The sequence below is a fragment of the Aythya marila genome, assembly GCF_965140915.1.
Source record: "Aythya marila genome assembly, chromosome: 9".
NCBI classification, from domain to species: domain Eukaryota; kingdom Metazoa; phylum Chordata; class Aves; order Anseriformes; family Anatidae; genus Aythya; species Aythya marila.
In genome coordinates, this window is record NC_139050.1 from 10,058,686 (window position 1) to 10,074,782 (window position 16,097).

The 16,097-nt window shown below is 36.9% G+C and overlaps 1 protein-coding gene across 4 annotated transcripts in view; it reads left to right on the forward strand.

Annotated features, from left to right (window-relative positions):
* STAG1 (STAG1 cohesin complex component) overlaps positions 1-16,097 on the forward strand; it is a 180,333-nt gene that overhangs the window by 95,122 nt on the left and 69,114 nt on the right. For all 4 annotated transcript variants that reach the window (XM_082767502.1, XM_082767501.1, XM_082767504.1 and 1 more), the window contains 3 exons: positions 5,386-5,590; positions 8,661-8,812; positions 13,442-13,515. In XM_082767502.1, coding sequence (XP_082623628.1) covers positions 5,386-5,590; positions 8,661-8,812; positions 13,442-13,515 — 431 coding nt within the window. The remainder of the gene's footprint in view (positions 1-5,385; positions 5,591-8,660; positions 8,813-13,441; positions 13,516-16,097) is intronic.

Here is a 16,097-nt window from a genome sequence, read left to right on the forward strand (position 1 = left end):
CTTGGATGCTGAAATACCGGTACTGAAAAGTTTGTGACCCAAGCAGGTGAAGGGTGTAAGTGTACTAGCGCACAAAAGCATGAAGAAAACTTGCATCAAGCAAGCTATAGAATCACAGAATCATTTAGACTGGAAAAGACCTCTAAGATATCAAGTCCAGCCTTTAAGCTAACAATGCCAAGTCTAGCACTAAACCATGTTCCTTAGCACCACACCTACACGCCTATGAGAGCCTAGCCACATGTGACTGCAAGAACTAGCTTGGGTCCATGATAGTCCTTCATACAGACTCTTGTACCTTTGAATGATTTTAGGAATATTCTTGTCAGCTCATATCTTGGGTAGTAGAGATGACTGTTTTAGAGGGATTAATAAGAGGAAGCAGTAAGAAGAACAACAGAAAATTTTCTCATCTAACTTCAGTTGGTGGTGGTATGTTAGACGCTGTAGTTGACCACTTGAAACTGCCATCATGCGACACAGAACTCTGGATTCTTGACACAGGACTGCAGGCTTGGCATTTGCAGCATTCCAGTCTGTTTTCTATGTGCAAATTTATGTTTTGTTCATTTGAATTGGCAACTTAAACCGAACTTGACATGAAAGTTATCATTTTGGAAGTGTTACAAAAAGAAATCTCTCTTTCAAAAGATAGAAACATTTTGTTTGAAACAAACATATTACAGTTCAGATTGGGTATCTTCTGTCAAAATAAAAATTTCCCTAATAAACAATTTTTAGCTTTGAGATTTTACAACTGTAATTCCTTTGATTTTTCTTGTATAAAAATATTCTGAATGTTCAGTTTGCTTAGTAAGGAAAACGAACATTGAAACGCAAATTTTCTGTAGGGCAGCAGTCTTTTTCTGACCAATTCTAGGAAGAATGTCAAGGCTGTGATTCAAAAAATTAAGCAAGAAAACTGACGATATGAACATTGCTCTGCTCCTACAAAACCTTTACTTTGTGTGTTCTGTGAGATACTCTCTATGTAGATGAGACCATCCTGTGGCAGTTCTTAGATACTATCAGACAGCTTCTGCCAGCTTCTGCCAAATATCACATCAGTGCTCTGTGTTTTTACAAGCGTTTGATATTTGGTAAAGTTAGAAACACAACTGCACGTATTTTCCAAGTAAGTATTCAGAACAGAAGCATTTCTCAGAGAAGATAAAGAGCTGGATTGGCCTTGCTGGGGCATCCACACCAACAGGTATTGATCTCTGGCCAGGTTTCCTGTTGACAGATCCTGTACAATTCTGGCTGTTCCCTAGCATCTTTGCATGAAAAGTACAATTATAAAAAGTCTGATCTTGCTGCTATAGAAAAAGAGGCTCTTTCTTTCAATGAAAATGTGCAACTGTCTTGGAAAATTTAGGAACAAATGTAGATGAATTTTATTTCTGTGATTAGGATTCAGTCCTTTCTGTCAAGTATGATCATCCTGGGAGGGCAGGAAGAGATTATGTCAGAAACAAAGAGGGAGGTAGAGGAAAAAGTCTCTCCCTTACGTATTTATGCATGGTGTGAATGTACATGTAAGCAAAATGTTGCAAAGAATTACAGTTACTAGTGCATAAACTTTCTTTTTCCATTCGTTAAAACTTTTCTGAACTTCTGCAGTTCTAACAGAAAGCTTCCATTTAGTCTTCTGCCTTAACATTTGAGTACGTATATGAAAGAATTTGTAGGTTTTAGTATTAAAGCATGAAATTGTTAGCCTTAGACCACAACCCAGTGAACATTTTGAAATCTGGAATAAACACATGCCCTGTTAGCAGTGGAAAACATTTTAAAATTTGGTGCAGCTGGTAATGTTCGTATATCCTGTGATTGCAGCACGGTGAGTTTGTAACTGTTATATGAGCCATTTGTTCATTTTACTAATTGTAGTATTTCAGAATGTTCTCTGCATAGCAGGATATCATACGTCATGAAAAAAGACCAGCCAAAATATAAAGTTACAGAATGAGAGCAGCTTCCATTAGTGTTCAGGGTAAAATACATAATGAAACAAAAAGTCTTTCTCAGCCTTCACCCGATTTTAAAATTAAAACTGTGATTAGCTTGGCATTAGTCAAGTTCTTGGCCCTTTGGTTTGTATTTACCACTTCATTATAAACAACAGTCATTTGTTTCTGGGAGGTCTGGATAATAGATAATGGAATAGTTAGCTGGAAGGGATCTTTAAGGATCACCTATTCCAACTGCCTGAATAATAGCTAATAAGTAGCTGGTGGTTGCAGACACCGTTTGCTAGTGACAGTCCTTTGACTAAAGGCAGCTCAGGCTAGATTTGGCAGATTGTCTTGATCCTTCCCACCCCCCGGCCCTTCTTTACTTGCTGGAGAAATAAGAGAGCTTGGGCATGTCTACTTCCTGCCTCCTTTCAGCAGTGCTATTGGCTGTGCTCCCTGATGCCAGGTAGACTGACTAGACAGCTTCCTTGAGCCACTGTTTGTTTTTGTTGTTGTTGTTTCTTTTTGTTTGTTTGTTTGTTTTTAGTTTTGTGTGTGTTGGTTTTTTTTTGTTTGTTTTTTTTTTTTTTTTTGCCAATTCTATAATAAGCAGTGAAAAAAAGGGAGCCAGAAAGAGTTCAACATTGGAAGCTGGGTCAGGTGGTCATATATTATCTCAGTAAAGTATCAGCATTTTCTACACAGATGACCAACAGCCCTCTTGATTCTTCATTCTAAATACCACTGTTGTTGGCATTTTATCTGTAGTACCTCTTCTGTTACCCCAGAACTCCCAAATCCCAATGTCCATCTCCCCTGTGTCATCCTGAGACAAGGCAGATGTTTAGGGCTACTGCCACCTTCATTGTCATCTTTAGACTTGTCATTTTCAGAGGGAGGCAATCCACTTCTGTGTTGTATTTTCCTCCCTGTACCTAAAATGCCAGGTCTGGTGTATCAGATTGGAGTTGAAAGGGGCTAGTGCTCACTGGTACATGTGTGTAGGTGGTATAAAGTGTCTTTTTTGTATTTGTGACTTGATAAATATATTCTACAACCGTAGAGTTATTAGGAGAAAATAGCAAAAGTGTAGTAATAGCTAGAGTAAAATTTTGCATTGTGTATTCACTAGCACAGTATGGCGCCCAGAAAACATCTTAATCTCCATTGTAGATGTTCAGTTTTGCAGCTTCCTTTATTTTTTCTAAGATATTTCATTGTTCTTCCAGTGCTGCAGTAGCCAGCTGGCTGTTGGTTCTGATTTCTGTATTTGCAGCAGGGATTGGACCATTAATTGTTCTTATTATGAACAGAAGAACACTTGCACAGGACTTGGAAATGATGGAAATAGCTTCATTCATTGCTGCTACCAGTTCAGATTGAAATGGGGAATTCCGCAGAGAAGCCTTTTCTGCTGCACTGTTTCGATGCTTGGCTTATTAGCACATGCGTTTCATAGACAAATTCCCTCATAATTCTTGGGCTACAGTAGCAGATGAGCAATAAATTGGCTTGGTTTCAGTTTTCTAACAATTGTACCATCAGGTATCACATATATTGGTATCACCAACATGCCACATTTTTATTGGTATTCAGAAATAAATGATCCAGCAAACCAGCTTTATTGGCGATTTATTCTTCCAGTTTCAGAAGATGAGATGTTCTCAGAGCAGTCTTCACATACTTTTCAAAAGGACCATCTAATATGTAACTGTGGGTTAAGAATACATCATACAAATATGAGTAGTTTTGCACAGCACTAGAGATCCTGCAGTTCTGTTCTACAGGTTACATATCTGTACATCTAGAAAGCATATAATATTTATGTAAGCTCACATACAGAGTTCCCACAGGTGCTCTGGAGGCAGAGAATTAATCTGGAGGTTATTTGTGAAGATAAAGGTACAAGCTGGAAGAAGAAAAGGGTAAAAGAATTCTGGGGTGTTCATATGGGTTACTGCCAGGCAAATTGAAGAGAAGCCTTCAGCATTTTAATTTCAGTACTAAATTTATATAATTAAAAGCCTAATACAGGGCTCATATTTAGACGGCAAGACACTGTGCCTTGCTGAAATTCACAAATAAGCATTAGGCATAAACAGACTGTTTAAGAAATAAAAAGAACACTTAAAAACACATGACACAGTTAATGATGTTGCTGTTTATCTGGTTTTTAATATCAAACACTTTGGTCTGACTTACAAAAGTTCTTAGAACTCACAGCTACAATTGAACATGCTAAGAGATCTCTGTATCAGGAGCGTGAAAACTTTTATTTATTTATTTATTTATTTATTTAACAAAGGTCTTGTTTCTCTCAAATTGGGTATTCAAAGTTAGAAGGAAAAATAGTGTTTGTTAAGGTAATGTTATTCAGCATAGTAATGAAAGAGAAACTATGGGTCACTATGACTGCCTTACAGTTTTGTATTTTTCTAACATTTAAATGCTTGTCTTGGTATTTTAAATCATTTAAATCATTTTAGTATGGTTGGAATGTGTGATTTAGTTAAAATTGATACGTTTTTTGGTTTGTGCAGTGGAGTATCTTCTGTTAAGTATAGGTTAAAGCATATTGGATTAGAGCTCCTCTGCTCTTAAGTTACTGGCTTTACAAGGTTCATCCTGTGCAGTAAGACAAGACCTAAGGTAATAGAAATACTTGTTCTTCCCAAAAACAGAATAAATATGTACAGATAGATTTAACCTTTATGCTGCTGACTTCCTATTTTGGGTGAGAGATTCAAGATGGAAAATTGAAAATTGCCTTGATCTTTTGGATAATCTAGAATTGGCTTGTGTTTTCTAATTGGGGGGGACAGCCTCACTGAGATTGCTTGGTTGCTTGAAAGAAGAATAGTGAGAAATTAGTCTTGGAGAGGAATTAAACTTGAAAAAAAATCTATTGCATCTATCAGAAGGTAGGTTTAACCACTAGAAAAAGGGTAAGCTTATCAGATCACAAAAGGGCAATCATTACTTTCTGATAAGATCTCAACTGGAAACTTGAATAAAGCAGAGTTTGTGGGGAGAGGCAGCCAGATGATTAGAATATTAACATGGGATGGAAGGTCGGGAGTGGAAAATGATACAACCCTTCAATCACATGAGAATTTCTTTAGATTTTGATCTTAAATACTTTGAAATGTGCCTTGCTTATCCTTTATCTGCATTTCCTAACCCAGGATATAAGAAAAATAATTGAGTCTGGATGCATATTTTGGACTATGCAGAGATAAGAATGCAAGTATAGAAAAATTACGATCAAATCTCTCAAAAAGGGTTTTCATGCCAACAAGTTTCTTTGTTTATTGAAGAATAAATTGTTTTTTCTGGCTGTTTTCCATTAGCTAGGAGGAAAAAGATACTGTTTAACTTAGAAACTTGGTCTGTATTTACTTGGTATGCTCATTTTCTCGTTTTTCAGGACAGTGGTGATTACCCACTTACCATGCCTGGGCCACAGTGGAAGAAGTTTCGATCCAATTTTTGTGAGTTCATTGGAGTGCTCATTCGACAGTGTCAGTATAGCATCATCTATGATGAATACATGATGGACACGGTGATTTCTCTTCTGACTGGTTTGTCAGATTCCCAGGTCCGGGCTTTCAGGCACACCAGTACGTTAGCTGGTAAGTAAACAAAGCACAAAGAAGGGAGTTTTCAAAGGAGTTACTACAGGTTAGTTGGTTTGAGAATTACTGCTAGTTTTGATATAGGTAAATTTGGCAAGTCCTGAGAACTCTGGAAAGCTGTATCAAATCCAATTAACACACATGGTATAACTTTACTGACAATACACTTTTCCTTTTGGAAGGGAGTATGTCTAAGCCTCACAGGGGACTCCAGTAAATCCTGTGAATCAAAAGTGGCATACTTAAGTCATGTGTTTCTTTATTAGTTCATTTGTTGGTTAGCATGCCTTTATAATTTGGCATTTTAGAGTACAAAACTTATTCTAAGTGTCAATAGAAATCTGTGTCTTCGCTCTTGAGAAGCATAAAATTTGGGAACATTGGGCCATATTCTAGGTCGCTCTGTCTTCTACCTCTGGCCATGCTGCACCTTTCAACACACCTGCCTACATTTAAGTCAGGCAATGATTATATCACTAGATAGAAATAGACTTTTCTAAGAGTGTGTATCATCTGACCTATATTAGATGTCTCCCATAATATGGATGAATTGCTGTGTAGAAGTAGCTGTCTTTCTCCAATTATAAAGCAATACCAGGATTTCTAGCTTGGATGTAGGTGTCTAACACTAGTTCCATCAGGTAATGTCCTTCTACTGACCTCATGTGCTGAAATGCATCTTATTGGAAGACTTTTCCCTGGACCATTTATAGATCATATCAAATATGTGAAGCTTTTATAGAAGATGTTTGTCATTAATCTGAATACTTTTGCTGCTGTTATTTTTTACTGATGTAGTTAGTTTTCACAGTCAGCCTCTTTCAGATTTGTTCAGGTTTCCAAGTATTCAACACCCATAGCGGAAATTAGACTTATTTTTTTTAATTTCATCTCTCACTAATCTAAGTAAGAGGCGGATTACCAGTGATTTTGAGAAACCAAGTCCAGATGTGATTGGAGCTTGATTTTCAAACTGAAAATCAAAACTTTGAACTTAGAGGAACTGAACTCTATTTTGAAATCCCCTTGTAAACTTCACTTTATTTGGTAACTGGGAGTGGTAAAATAAAAAAAAAATAATAATAATAATAATAAACCTTGAATAATTCAGACATAATTGACCACATTGAGAGTTTGCCTCTACAAATTCAGTCTTCAAAAGTAAACACTACTTGAGCTGGAGATAAAGAACCTGTTGGAAATCTGTGCCAGTTACTTAATCAGAGATGGAAACAATTTCTTTCCAGTTTATACTGGATACTGATCTTCAATTCCAGGTGATTTTAATTTGCTTTTTGCTTAGTTTATGATTGATTGTTTTATAGGAAAGAGATCGTGGAGTTAGGATAATAATAATACACATCTTAGACCATTATTTAGATTACAGGATCACAGAATCACAGAATTTCTAGGTTGGAAGAGATCTCAAGATCATCGAGTCCAACCTCTGACCTAACGCTAACAGTCCCCACTAAACCATATCCCTAAGCTCTACATCTAAACGTCTTAAAGACCTCCAGGGATGGTGACTCCACCACTTCCCTGGGCAGCCTGTTCCAATGTCTAACAACCCTTTCGGTAAAGAAGTTCTTCCTAACATCCAACCTAAAACTCCCCTGGCGCAACTTAAGCCCATTCCCCCTCATCCTGTCACCAGGCACGTGGGAGAACAGACCAACCCCCACCTCGCTACAGCCTCCTTTAAGGTACCTATAGAGAGCAATAAGGTCGCCCCTGGTTCACCCCTTTGTGGGACAGATGTTCGAAAAGTATGAGAAGCTTGATTGGGAAGAGGAAACAGCCCCATGCACTAGAAACATGACCCAGGAACCATGCTTTGTAGAGGAAATAGTTGCTATCATGTAACTAGAACCTGCCAGCAAGGATGAGCAAATGCCAAGGCCTAAGGTTTTCACAACTGGCTTCCGTTATTTAAGTCACTGATGGCTTTTTCCATTAGATCGATTGATTTTGCCATACACCTAATTATTTTTATTTATTAACAAACATGAGAGCTTTGTTTTGATTCTGCAAATTTTCTTCAGGCTAGCTTTTGCACATTTCATTATACTGCTACTCTGCAGAGCAGAAGTCAGCATGATGCAAGGAAGCTCAGTCTTGATAAAAATTATGAAAACCTACTTTTAGAATTTCATCTATTTTTCAAGGAGTGTTTCTGAGGTCTTTATTTTCAGTTTTCATCCATGATAGCCAATCTGAATGAGAAATTATTCATTATGGCAAGAAACTAAGGGAAGAAGACATGTAGGTACTTCTAGATTTGCAAACTTTAAGCAATAGCAAGATAAGACAAAGTTAACTATAAGAGTAGCTTCACTTCTCCATTTGTATAATTGCTTTTTGAACTTGAGGACAATGCTGCGTACTTAGCCAGAGAGAATGTGATTGATCGATAAATTTCTTTTGCTGTTTTCAGTGTTGTAAATTGTGATATTCTATGTAACCACACAGAACATGGGAAAGACACTTAGAAATGTTTTTGTAAAACTAAATTAAGACAGAAAAATATGCATAAACAATAATAGATCCAGAAGGTTTGAAAATGTGTATAAAGGGGCACATGAAGTTCAAATCATATTTTTTATGCAATTACACACTTGACTTTAGAGCAGGGTCAGACTTTTCTTTCAGAGAAACAATGTTGTGGTCCCTTCCAAATTGACTAATCTTCAGAAGTTACTGGTTACCTTTAGTGTGGAGGCATCTATAATGATATTTCTCAACAGAGAAATGTCTGTAACTGCACATAACTGGCTTAATGGTGTGCACTGATCCTGTGGGTTCACGTGCTTGCTCTGACATTAGAAGTTGCATATTTTCTGGAGAGAAGGGAGCTGTCTGGAGCTCAATGTGGTATGTGTACTCTGATTTCTGATTTTTAGGTCAGCCAAATTATCTGGGTATTTTTGGGGTGGGAAGTGGCTGTCCAAGTGGTTCTGTGCCAGGGTCAAGTTGGTTATTTTCTCTCCGTGTGGATCTGCTTGAGGCAATATTTTTGAGCTCTGACTACAGGTAAAGAGTCATATTCTGTGTTCTGCTTTTGCAGCTATGAAGCTTATGACTGCTCTTGTGAATGTTGCCTTAAACCTGAGCATTCATCAGGATAATACACAGAGGCAGTACGAAGCTGAGAGAAACAAAATGATTGGCAAAAGAGCTAATGAAAGATTGGAGCTGCTGCTTCAGAAAAGAAAAGAGGCAAGTGAAAAGATGATTTGTTTTCCTGGTACACGTGCACGACCTCCAACAGAAAGTCCAGGGTGGTTTGTGATTTTAGTACCACAGTAAGAAATGAGAGATTACTTCTGCTGTGGTGTTCGTGTGATCTCAAGCATGTTACTAGGGCTGCACTTTAAAATTTTGTATTATTACATGCAGTTGAGTTTGTGTGCTGTTCTGCACAGAAGATAATTACTGTTCTTAGTTTTATACACATGACCAGGCAAGAAGAAAACTAGTCTCAAGTTGTATATGAACATTACTATGGTTACACAGAAAGATTTTGAAAAGAGAGCTCATGTAGTCCATCATCATGCTGCCCGTTTCTCCCACTGATTACTGCAGTTACTACGTAGTGTCTCATTAGTACTTCTTTTTGTAGCTACTTTCAAGTAACATGGGAGTAGGGGCTATAGCACCTGGTCTCAGGGAGAAGAAGCTAGGAAGACATTAAAGTCACTTTTAGTGAGTACCAGTCTGGCATTAGGTGAGCAAAACCCTTAGAAGGTTGCTGTAATGATCCCTAAATAAAATACCGTGTCCCAGGAAATGCAGTTTTAGAGTTGTACTTAAAAGAAATCTAAAAATGATAAGAAGTAGAAAGTGGATACATAATACACACAAACATACATAATCTTTAAGGATACCATGCAAAATTCATAAGATTGATTGAAGAATTCAAGTATATATGGAGATTGTAGTATATATGGAGATAATGACTTAGATTTAAATTTATCATTTGTAATATATTCGTTTTGAATACATTTCCTCCACCACTGTTTTACTCTGTGGCAAATTAAGGATGTCTGTCTGCCTTACCTGTGTGCACCTTACCTGTGTGCACATCTTTTATGTATAACTGACTTTAAATTGCTTGACTTTATAGTCCTAGTCTGGGGATAATTACAATGATGTATTTTTTTTGTATTTTACCCCTGCAATCCATATCAAAAGTTTTGTTGGATTTTATAATTATTAGAATATAGCACACAATTTAATAAGACACAAAGCAAGAACCACCTCTCATGCCCTAACTGCAAGGAAAATACATGTATTTTAAAGGAAACATGTCAGTGTTAAAGCATTTTGAAAAGCAGAATTGCTTAGCTAAAATAGCTAGAACACAGTTTCTATTCCACACTTGTTAATGGTTGCTTGAATTTTTCAGAGAAGGACAAGTAGCTATTTACATTGAAGAACTTGGTTCAGTATCTCAGTGTATGTGGACATCTCCTGTACTTGTTCTTCAGCTGTTCTTTTCAATGTCTTTTGGAGATGCAGTATGTAATTGCTCTGGGCAGGCTTTGCTGGGCAGGCTTTGAAGCATTGATGCCCAGGCCAACATGGGGCAGTGAAACCCTGAACAAAGAATAAAGGTTAAGCATTTGGCAGCCTTTACCTCTTGGCATGTATGTTCAGTCTCTCTCATACCACCACACATGAAAACTAATCAAAATGTTGCATAGGTGTAAGCCAGGGAGAAGTGGTGATGACTGAACACATTCTCAGATGTGTGGTGGTAAGCGTAGCAGAGGAAACCGCATAAAATAGCTTCGTTAGGTTGAAATGGCATAATGGCCCCGTGTAAGTATTCCTAAGATAGTACTGTTTATTTCCTGTTTTTAAATACGCTAAATTTACAATAGCATTCAGTGATGGCACGTTCAGTTGATTCTTTTGATGCAGTGCCATCATAATAAAACTTCATAAGCACCTACATCAGCATGAGTTTATCCTCATGAAGTTACGTAGGCCAGTTTGCAAGCTAAGTGTGGGAATTAATTAGAAGTTGAAAGTACAGAATGCTTTTTCTAACTGGTTTCATTCTTGTGTCATCTTCTACATATCTAATGTGAGAGCAGATTAACAGTCTGTTCTAGTCAGTGAGATTTTCAAACTGGATGATTTTTGTACTGCAATAAGCCCCAAAATAGAAAAAGTTCTGTTTTAGTTGCTGCCAGTAGTACTTCAAATTTTATGCTTCTCATACATGTCTTTTTGAGTTACCCAGTATTTCTGCAAAGTCAACAGGAGAATGTTCTCCTTGTTTTTACTTAGATTTGAGGGAGGGAATGTTAAATTACTTTAGCATTGGTAAGAGCGGGAATCCAAAGGTAGGTCCCTCTCCAGATGCCTGAAGTTAAGCATTCAGATTGAAGTACATGATCTAGAAAAGTTGAAAGTGTAAAAAACTGTTACAGAGAAACATCAAATATGTGAAAGAGGTGTTAATTCATTATTGAAGCTGAAATACATGTAGATATTGCATCTCTTAAATATTAGTGCACAAAAGATTCTATAGGAATTAAGCAGATGGAGAGTCTTCTGTGAACACCCCACCTCTGTTGAAGTTAACATTATCTTAGTGATAAGTGACACATTTGTACATGAGCTGACAAGAGCTGGCACTAATAATGCTGATGCTGACTTTCATTTATTTATACCAGTGCCTTGGTTTGTGGCTGGGAGATGGAAAATAATTCATAAATGTCAACAAAGTACTTTTGATCTTTAAATAGCTCAGAACAGTATCTCTTGGCCAGTTTATGCTCACTGAAGTAAAATGGATCTCACCTGGAACTACGAAAACTCTGATTCTCCTACACCAGCTCTGCCCCAACACCTGGATCCCTGTATCAGTTGTATAGCTGATAATTTACCGTATTAATAGGGAGCTGTAGATTCCTTGTAGAAAAAGGAGCAGAGAGTTAGCCATCCATGCTGTCCCCTCATCTGTGCTTTACTCTTTGTAGCTGCTCGATTTTGCATTCAAAGATATGTCAAAGTACACTTTCATTTAGCATCTTAACCTTTTCATGGCTCATAAACTTCACTCTCTCCTACCTCTGTCCACCTCTGTCATACCTGAAGTTCTCAGGGAGCTTCCCCTTTGCCTTTCAGGGCCTCAGTAGGTTTTCAAACATCCTCCTGGGGCTTCTTGGTTCATTCCCATCCTCAGTTTATTCCATAGTGTGTACTAGCCCCGTGTTTCTGGGGACGTTTGCCAGCTTGTGACATCAGCCACAACTGAGGAGTGATTAGAGATTCACTCTCTCTTTTGCATTATATAAATTCTTGATTGAGTATTTATTCCGTTCGTATTTGTGTTGAGCTTAAGCTGAAAACAGAAGCCATGCCTAAATATGCTTGTTTAGTGTACCAGTCCTTCGGTATACGCAGTGCAGGCATGCACCCAATTACTCTCTTTGTACACAATCTCTTTTACTAGTAAATTTATTTCTTTCTCAGGTGTTTGACAGTTTAGTCAAGATCCCCCCATGCCTCAGTTTTCCCATTTGCAAAATGGAGGCTGCACCTCCCTACATTTTAGGAAGCTTTGAGACTTCATTTACTGAATATTGCAAGCTACTTTAGATCTTTTCTGGAAGGTATTGTAGAAATATTTAGAAACATGGCTTGAAAAATATAAACCCTTAGGTGAAAGTGTTTATGAGCTCATGTTATGCAGGAAGACAAAACAGCTGATAATAATTTTGCCTTTGGTTTTAAGATATTTTGTCTGTTAAATGTATGATTACACAGTTCTTATTGTTTTGTACATACATACAGTCTGTACTAGTAAGGCTCTGTTGTGGTTTTCATGCTGAAAATATGAAGATTTTATATTAACATATATTGTGGTATTCTGCTTTGACACTAAAAAACACCTTGAAGGAAGAATGATGGCTTCGAGTGTTGTAGCAGTTCTGTTCCAAAAGTTGATTGTATAAAATTGGCATCATCTTATTTAACAAAACTGTGTTTTGCTGTAATCGAGTCATCTTTATTTAATTTAGCACAAAAGACGACAATATGAGAATACTTCAGTTGTTTCCAAGATGTTCTTTCAGGATTTATTAACATATCCACTGACACAAAGTAAACTTTCTGTAGTACTTATAAAGTGCAGTCATATTACATGGAACTATTAAGGGATGTTTTTTAAAACACTCCAACTACTCGTAGCACCTTTTTTATTTAGGTTCGGTGTTTGGTTCGGTTTGATTTTTTTGCAATCTGAGGCCTGGAACTGGGTGTCAGCTGTGCTCTGGTGGTATGCACCCATGCTCTGATTCTGGAAAGCCTTCTTGCTTAGAGTTTCGGTTATCATTGGCGCTGAAGTTAAAGCAACTTAAATTTATATTTGAGATTGAGCAGAAGTACTTTCCTTAAGTAGGACGTTGAGTTTTTCAGGGTGACTTCCTGGTCTGTAGCTACTTCTTTCAGTAACAGGCTTTGTTTCTTCAGTTGCCATTCGCAGTTCTGTCTGTTTGACTAGTGGACTGCTGACATTACTGAGCACATAGCTTCTACGTGCCTGAATTTCTATAGCAAAAGAACGGTAATGACCTCAAAAGACTAATTGAGTACTAAATTAATTGATGTTTAAGGGAATGTTAACTTTCTTACATTAAGGCATTGCATATATATGTATACATACGTATGTGTCTGCACACAATAGAAGCATGTGCTGGAAAAACAGAAAATGGGGAATTTACTAATAATTAATTAAGAGCTGTTCCATGGTCCTTCTAGCGCTTCCCAGTAAGGAATTGTAGAATACCAAATTATAATGAGCAGTGATCTTTTATTTATTTTTTTTTTCAGCTACAAGAAAACCAAGATGAAATCGAAAATATGATGAACTCTATTTTTAAGGGTATATTTGTTCATAGATACCGGTAAGAAAATAAGTGCTACAGTATACTATGTTAGCAAAGTGTAATCACAAATAATGCCAAGGACATTTTCTATGTTGATTTTTCTTCTGATGTAATGTTCTGGATGCCATAAAAACAGTATCAAAATAACTGAAGTTCTAGAAGAAAATCTAAGTGTAACCCCCAGTAATTGCCCAATAGATCTGTCTACATAGCTTTTTTTTATTATTATTTTTAATTCAGTAAAACAGCTTTAAGGAGTTGTGGAAGACAACTTCTTCTCTCGAAAAAGAAAAGTTGTCCACAGTGGGAGCATAAACATCACGTATCTTAAGAGTAATCATGATCGCTGTATATCATAATAGGGCAGTTTGGGTTGTTGTGTATCTCTCTATCCTGCGTTTTCTTCTGTATATCTTATGCATAAACAACAAATTTCTGATGTTTTCCATAATAATACACATTGACCACAACTGTAACATTATTTTAGGCGTTTTCCTCTTTAAACTGCATAAAGGCACACAAAAACCTTAATTCCACTTAACACATAGCTTTTGCGTGTTAATTGTTTTGGATGTTTATATCAAGAACAAGTAATCGCAAAAAAGTAAAGAAGTGATTGCACTGTTAACACATTACAATTTCTTTCAGTAATTATTATTATATGTCTTGTAAATAGAAAAACTCATCATATATTCATGTGCATGTGTTTATGTGCATGTGTGTGCATTCTATTCTAGTAGATATGGATGCATGCTATTTTGGAGTGTGGCTTATCAGAGAGCAGTAGTTTTTTAAGACAGATTTAGGGTTGTTTTGCATCACTAAATACCTCTAAGCATCTGCAGCATCTTGGTGAACCAACTCTTTAAATGTTAATTAGCTTATCGAAGTCAAAAGATAAAATTCAACAATACTAAACTATGCAATTAACCTTTTAGATTTCAATTCTGGTGTAAAACATCATCATTTATGAAATCTTTTAGACAAATGGCAGGAAGCAAGAAAAAGTTGTTCGAGAGGAGGGTTAGAATGTGAAAAGGAACCTGTAGTGGGGCAGAGAGATAATTGTAATTGTGGAGAAAGGTGTGCAGGAAACTTTGGAAGAGGCCTGTGGTAGGAAATGTGTGACTGAACAGCACAGAGGAGTTGGAGCATGTCTCTTAACATCAGTGCAGTTTAACCAGGTCAGCTTATACTACCTTCAGCTTTGGTCTTGATTAACCTCAGCTGCTAATCAAATGGACTGAGAGAGCCCAGAAGGTACAATGGACCGCCACTGTAGCAAGAGGCTGAGAAGCATACCTGTGTCCACTGGACATATCCCAGTTTTCCATTGTAGACTCTAATTCAGTGTCCTAAATATTTTTGGCCCTGATGAAAATATTCAGATGTAATCTAGCATGAAATAAATGCTATTTCCTGCCAGTGCTTGCTATGGTTTGTCCTAAATTTAATGGGTCTGCCTTGGTAAATCAACATTTAAAAGAGGCCAGTGAATTTCTTATCTGATCCTCCATGTCCAAAACTCTTCAGAAAGTTCCATCGTGGGGGACATCTTTACTAAAAGTAAGAACATAGGTTATGAATTTTGCTTCAAATAGAAGTCTGAGTGTTTCCCATTCACCTCACTCATACACAGTATTTTGCAATTTGTGCTGTACAGAAGCTCAGAGTATATATATCATATCTCATAATTAGTTTAATAGCTTTATTCTTTGTGTCTGTCTTTCTCTCTTGAAGTGAATGTTTGTAGTGTCTAGGGATTCCTGAGAATCTTTGGATTGAGAATCAGCTTTTCATTGTCTGCCCAGGGAAGGTTGAATGTATTCTTACAGAAAAGATAATTTTTCCTGATTTTGGCTGGCTGTGTTGCATGATTAAATAGCTGTTGACACTTGAGTTCTTCTTGGGATTGCCATTAAATCCTTCCAAAATGCTTCACAGTTACCAAATTTATAAGGTGGTGAAATAACCTACTTGGATCTGAGGACTCAGCCTGTCATCCCCTAAAAGAAATGTCTATATGGCTACTTTGTGTGGCTGCATATGTGGTTGCTCCTTTTTTTGTTTCATACTTAGCAGACTTACAGATTGCCGTTTGTCTTGAATTCTGATTCCTTCCACCTAGATTTTGCTTTTAAAATAGTTATAATTCTATTTAAGAGATTTACTATTTTAGTTTAGTGTGAATTAATATAGAGTTAGACAGAAGTATATATGTATATACATATATATGTGAATATATGTGTAGTTTCAATTAAAACTTCATTGTGACTGCATTCCCCACAACAAATGCAATTTTTGTAGTGCAAACCCTTGAATGTATTATTTTAGCGCATTCATCCTTACAGCATCTAAAACCTGTTTGAGAATTCCCTGGTAGGAACAGCTTATTTAATGACTTACCCTGCTTGTAATGCACCTTGTCTACATGGTGGATTGACAGTTACCTTCTAGTTTTTGAGGTTATAGCATAACTGTCTTCAGGGAGTTTGACAGACCAGTTTTAATGACTCTGTTTGGAAGTTGGTAGAATCAGTGTGTTTCACTTTGGATAGAGAGGCAACAACAGTAGTTTGATGACATGTCTAGAAATTCTG